This window comes from Oncorhynchus mykiss, chromosome 18 (assembly GCF_057628025.1).
Source record: "Oncorhynchus mykiss isolate SJ-2025 chromosome 18, ASM5762802v1, whole genome shotgun sequence".
Classification (NCBI taxonomy): Eukaryota; Metazoa; Chordata; class Actinopteri; order Salmoniformes; family Salmonidae; genus Oncorhynchus; species Oncorhynchus mykiss.
In genome coordinates, this window is record NC_143039.1 from 22,138,697 (window position 1) to 22,145,402 (window position 6,706).

The 6,706-nt window shown below is 44.7% G+C and overlaps 1 protein-coding gene across 50 annotated transcripts in view; it reads right to left on the reverse strand.

Annotated features, from left to right (window-relative positions):
- LOC110495480 (peripheral plasma membrane protein CASK) overlaps positions 1-5,640 on the reverse strand; it is a 48,884-nt gene extending 43,244 nt beyond the window's left edge. For 41 of the 50 annotated variants that reach the window (XM_090207767.1, XM_090207759.1, XM_090207741.1 and 38 more), the window contains exon 1: positions 4,357-5,492. In XM_090207767.1, coding sequence (XP_090063893.1) covers positions 4,357-4,415 — 59 coding nt within the window. In that variant the 5' untranslated portion in view covers positions 4,416-5,492. Of the gene's footprint in view, positions 1-4,356 lie in introns of all 50 variants that reach the window. The other 9 variants (XM_090207763.1, XM_090207758.1, XM_090207749.1 and 6 more) reach the window with 1 other exon arrangement.
- Positions 5,641-6,706: the final 1,066 nt, after the last annotated feature.

A 6,706-nucleotide genomic window follows, 5' to 3' on the forward strand; every position in this document is an offset into this window, starting at 1 on the left:
TAAAAAGGTTTGCTTCCAAAAGCCCCAGTAGGCTTCTACCAATGGTACTGCAGTAGACATATAGCTTAGCAATAGGTCTGAGTTACTCGTAATGTCTACCAATACTCTCAACAGGGTGTCGCTCCACATCTCCTTTTTACTTTCTTAAAGGAGGAGAGGAGAGCCTGGTACTAGCTGGCTGTCAGCCAACTGTGTATGGATCCGGAGGAACTTGATTCCTACAGAGCCAGGGGGGGAAGAGGGGGAAGGGTTCCATTCTGGTCGATTCAGAATGTTCTAGATAGTGAGACTGAACACCCCATTCAGCTAAGCGTACAGTAAGCTACACCTCAGAGAACAATTAACTTAGTGTAGTAGTCAACTAGCAGGGTGCAGGTCATCCTCAGAGCTTGACCCTACTGGCAATCCTCCCCACCCACCCAGTCACCTCCCATATATTGGCCATACATCACAAACCCCCGAAGTGACTTATTGCTATTATAAACTGCTTACCAACGTAATTATAGCAGTAAAACGAAATGTTTTGTCATACCCGTGGTATACGGTCTGATATACCACAGCTTTCAGCCAATCAGCATTCAGGGCTCGAACAACCCAGTTTCTTAAACGAGATTAGGTAGAAATAACAGAGAGATTAAAACACTCCTCCAGCTCAGGAACTGAGCCGAAACAAAGGCTCAGTCGTCCCAAAGGCCTTCTGCCAACCCCAAACCTCCACTGTCTGCCAACCCCAAACCTCCACTGTCTGCCAACCCCAAACCTCCACTGTCTGCCAACCCCAAACCTCCACTGTCTGCCAACCCCAAACCTCCACTGTCTGCCAACCCCAAACCTCCACTGTCTGCCAACCCCCAAACCTCCACTGTCTGCCAACCCCCACTGTCTGCCAACCCCCAAACCTTCACTGTCTGCCAACCCCAAACCTCTACTGGTCTGCCAACCCCAAACCTCCACTGGTCTGCCAACCCCAAACCTCCACTGGTCTGCCAACCTTAGACAAATTATAGCAGAGGTGTTTGGATGTGTGCGTGTACTTGCCCGAAACTATTCCCTCATCAGCTAACACGAACACCTGCATATGTCGCTGGTTGACATGTCTATTTACACTATACCAGCCGCTGTTGGTAGCATGTCACACCTACTTTGGGAAGTGTCACCACAACATTTCAATCATTCACAGATCTACAGTGTCAGTCAAATGTCTCTCTCTCTCGTCAAACAAAATGTCTTGTTATAGCTCACAAACCTCCTCAGAGGGCTACAGGCCACGTGTGAAGTGAGTATTACATTGACAGTTATTTTTAAGGCTACAGCTCTCGTAAAAACCCATCTAGACTATATTAGTTACTTATGGAAATGATTCTCAGAGCCATGCATGGAAGCATAGGCAACACTAGTAGAAGCGAAACAGAAAAAAATACTGGCTGTAAAATCGCATCCTACTAAGCGACAAACATTTGTTGCCGTGTCAACGTCGCTTCAGACGTCCCTGACAATACAGACCCTTGAGCCGCGATAACAGCACGTCTTCAGTTCATTAAACACCCCATGAACTACCAAGGGAACGAAAACATCTGAACCAATGTGAACCAAAGGGAGCATGGGATAGCAGGAGAGGACTTCTTCTAAGCCTCTGTTCGTTGGTTCCCTAGCTCTTCTTGACAGTGAGTGTGGTTTACAAAAATTGGAGGACAGCCCTGGAGTCCGCTGACATTAGTTATATATCCAGCCTCGGGGCAATCCTATTTCGAACCCTCTATTGTCTCCAATGATCTTCCTCAGCATCCCCTCCCTTCATCCTGGGCTGAGGAAAATGATCCCCAGCTTTCTGCAGGAGAGGCTGGCAGAGTTCTCTACCTAAAAGACACTGGCTGGTACTCAGTGCTTTTGTCTGACAATCGCTTCACTGTAAGAAACTAGGCTGTGTCGCTGGTGGAGAGGATTGATTTAGAATCGTGCTTTTTGTTAGACTTTTTTTCACAAATCTGGGATATAAATCAAGTTTATTGAAAAAGATTTGCTTCACTAAACAGAACCTGGTGATGTACAGTGTAGCTGTTTTGGTAGTGTAGCTGTTTTGGTGAAAGACGGAAAGGAAAGATTACTTTGGGAAGGGGAAGGTAGGAGGCCATGAAGCCCTTTCTGATCATGGTGATAACATAGTCATGGTGTAGGCTCCTCTGACTAGAGGCCCTCTCTGCGTTACTGCACCAAGGTAGGCCCTGGGCGGCTACTTATTTACCAGCTGTCCCGAGACCAGTATTGTCACCCATCACATGACGTCTAACACCAGGACTGGGTAAAGTAGACCAGATCCTAGATCTGTCACTGAATGAGGAGGTAACCGAAGCAGAGAGCTCCCCAAACAAAGAGTAGAGCCTGAGGGGCTGAAGAGCAATCAGCATGTGTCTCAGCCTGGACCCTAATGGACCCATGGGTCTCGATTGAGCATAGAGGGGGAGGGGAGCTTGGCCAGCTCCAAGACCACAGCAGCCTGCCTGCCCAGTCTTCATATGAAGGGGTGTGATCATCAGCCACAACAATAGAAATCCGGGGTAAAGGGGGTATAGGTTGGAGTGGGTGGTAGTTTCAATACATTTAAATCTGGGTTTCCAGACTAATCTGTGAAAATGACATTGTTGTAAGCTATGTGAGGGCAAACGAGGTCTGCACCAAATAGAAGAGGCCCTCCTCAATCAACAACCTCCTTCTTCCTGCACTAATAATGCATGTCAGGATTTATGTGCTTTACAAATCAGTGTTTATAGTGTGAAACAGATAGAAATCTGAACTGCTTCTAGGCCTATCAATTATCTCAGTGTTGGAACTGGGAATGCTTTAAACATTTGTTAACTTATTCTGGAAACCTGATAACTGGGTTTTACTGAATCGGCCTAAACCCAGAGTTGCTACTTTAGATTTTAGACTAATTGTCAATCCAGGGTAAAATTAGGTTGCCTCCTAAATCTCTTTGTAAGACAAATCTGGGCTAAATAGATCAGGGATAAACATGATCATTAACTGCGTGTGCAATGCTTGCGTGTGCAATGCTTAAAAGTCCATCAACAATAGGATTGGCCACCTCTGGTTGGTGGGGATGAATAGACTGGTCTGCGATTGGCAGGGCAGGAACAATGACTAGCAGTGCATGATGATATCAGAACACCAGTGCAGCCATAGAACACAGCAGTCTACCCAAAACACTGAATGGGACTGTTCTGGTGAAGAAGTTCCATCCTCCCCGGGAGCCCATGCTCCTTCTCTTAAAGTAGGATCAAGTAGTAGTGTGTGACGTCATCACAATGACAATCTGCAGCCTGTGTCTTGTCTCAAATGGCCATGATACTAAATGATTGACTATAATTACCCTGCATCTGAATCTGAGAGAAGAGTGTAGTGGTGTTGACAGTAGTACTTGTGGAGATCGTTATAGACCTAGTTGTAGTAGCCAAACACGTTTACATTTCAACCCAAAACTATGAATGGCCCAGCTTTTAAAACGTATAGCGCCTCTGTTCCAAACCAAATGAGTCACTATGCCTATGTGTAGTAAAATAATATGACCTATCTGGTGTATATTGTCATATACACCAGACAGGTGCCATGAAATGTGTTGTTTTACAGGGTCAGCCATAATAGTACAACACCCCTGGAGCAAATTAGGGTTAAGTGCCTTGCTCAAGGGCACATTGTCAGATTTCCCACCTTGTCGGCTCGGGTATTGGAAGGAACCAGTGACCTTTTCGTTACTGGCACAACGCTCTAGCCGCTAGGCTACCTGTCGCCCAGTACCGCCTCGTCAAAATAATGTCTATCTGACAAAGCTGAATGGATGCACAAAACATGAATGAAAATGATCTAGATTGGGAAATGTTTTGAATATATGTGAGCCAATGAACTTCCGTTTTGAACAGATATATTCTCTCCTGCCATGTTAAATGAAGATATCCTGCCCAGCTAAAACAATACACTCGGCTCTTGAACTAAACAGGGGCTTCACCATGCATTATTGGGCCTCACCCAATCAAACTAACAAGTCAGTAGGCCTAACTGGTTTCCCATATATTGAACAGTTTATGCAATCGTGTTATATGCTTATTGAATTAGCTACTGTGGAAGTGATTTTACATAGGCCTGACAATAGATGGGTAGTGTGAGGTTTTGTATGACCAACTCACCTACAAGTAGGCCAAGGAAAACAGCTGTCATGATGGTGGTGGCAATTAATATTTGTAAGGCAATTGCTTCCATACAGAAAAAAACAGGCAGGCAGACACGCAATACAATGCACTCAATGCAAACAAGAGGTTTAATTTATTATCATTGTTCAGTTCATAAACATATGCTGACACTTACTTCCCAATCACCTCGCACAGCTCGTAGACATCCTCGAAAAGCACGTCGTCGTCCGCCATGGTCCAAAGCAAACGGGGATGCTACCCCCGTGAAAATCGCCCCACACGGTATTATTTGTAGAGAAGCCAATGGCCTCAAGTGTACAGCTCTGACTGATCCTCGTTGGGGGAGAGGGGGAACTGCCACGGAATACCCCAGCAAGCTCTCAGAATTCCAATGGCCGAATAATTATAGTTTACGAAATTAATTTCCCAAATGGAAAACCGATGGAGAGGTAATGTTAGCCCGCTAGCTAGAGCGCCAAGCTACATGCGCTGGGTTAAGCTCGACCGTTTTTGACACTCCTCGGCCCCACCTTCTCCTTCTCTCCCGGCTGGTTAATCCCACGACCAGAGCCGAGGACGCGGGATTTATCACCCGTTTGCACAAAACACACCGCTTTGCATGCCCCGAGATTGTATTGTCGGTTAATGCCTACCAGATGCCTCTTCTTGGTCGATGCCTCTGCCCGAGTAGGCAGCTTGCTCCCCCGCAAGCTAGCTGGCTAACTATAAAATGGTTGGCTATCTCCTAGCAATCTGGATTTATTTTACCGTTTGAAATAGCTTGCTAGCGCCGTTATCGCGCTGAGCACACCCAACGTATCACATATGTCTTGGAATATTACCGCACATGCAAAACAAGGTTGCAGCTACCTGATCTTAAATCAAAGACCTTCATGCTTATCTCGTAAAATGTGCATCCATGTATATTTCGTTGGTATGTTGAAAATAAAATTATATTATTTCGTATTCCAGTCTCCTCCGAGCACCGTTACTCCAATTTTTACGCTGTCTGGGATGCTGCTTCTCCGGTTCCAGAAATGGAAGACTCCTCCCTCTCTAGGATATGATACTGGTGTGTGGAGAGCCATAATGGCTTCGTAGGCGCGCTCAGACTCTTCGCTAATTCCAATCCCACTTGAGCCAACATGACGTTCAGGGCGCCACCCTCCAAGTCCCCCAAGGCGCAGTTTCCTAATCGGTTTCACACTCCCCATTCCACCAATCCACGGTCGCATTCAATGCACCGCGCGCACGCGTTGACACCATCAAAAGCCCATCACCTTACGTCAGCGTTTCCACAATCCTTTCACTGTCCTCTCAATAATATTTATCGTGTATTGTGTATTAATTATTAGTTTCCATCTGATACAGATTTGTCCAATATTGCACGTCTATAAATAAGGGTATCAAAAAAGGACCAGCATCCATAGCAGCATTGGAAACACAGGAGTTGACTATTGGAAATATATGCTTTTTTTTTAATGTTGTAAGCCCTTGTTGCCATGCATTAAAAAAGCAAGTACAACCAGATTCCTGCAAGTGATGGCCTCACATTGGCTGGACATTATTTTGCTCTGCCTCAACATAAATGGGCCTATGCATTCTACACTCGGGCAGGAGATGAGATTTGAAGTGATGTCTGTTGTTCAGGTGTGCATCCAGATATACTTTCTAATAATAGGTGATAAGAGACCTGTTAGGCATAGTCATGTCACAGCCACATCTTGGATCTGTCACATTCGCCTCTCTGCTAAACGTAGCCAGCAGCCTAGTGCTTACAGGGAGGGGCTGGTTCTGTCTGTGGAGTTGCATCAGATGCTGTCTGATAAGAATGAAACAAAATTGCTAACTTGTTGTTATAAACGTGTATATAAAATGTATGTATATGTAGCAGAAAAGCTGTAAGAAGATATGTGTCCTCCGAAGAGGGGATGGGTTAATAAAACATTAAAATAAGGTGCCTAGTGGTTCTTGTACAATTGAATCCCAAAGAAACAACCATGTAGCCTAAGTCATAGATTATTGCAATAGAACTACCATTCTACCACGTACCTTTTCAGTAAATAACCTGGTAATTCATTGGCTTATTGGCAGTGAATGCACTGCTTTACTTTTGACTGATCCCTGGGCCACATTGTTGACAGACTTGCGCCAATGCATTTGTATTATTCGGCCACAACGTCACAGGTGAGTGAGCCACTCTGGATTGGTTGACACTGCCCCCTTGAGGTGGTCATACAGAAAAAAAGAGATCTTATTAAATGACCAGAGGGGTTATGTCATAAACCCTAAAAGTTCCAGAATGGGTGAAAATGGCAGTCAGGGAGAAATCCAAAACAGTGTAATTGGATTTAATGTCTATCCTGATTTTATTTATGGAGGGAAATAAAAGTAAGGCACATGATATATCTGAAATTGTGTAATAGAATTATTGTCAACCTAAAATATAGTCATATAATTATACATTTTGGTCAGAGAGTTGGTCAAATTCATTATTTTACACAATATCTTACAACAGCACTGGC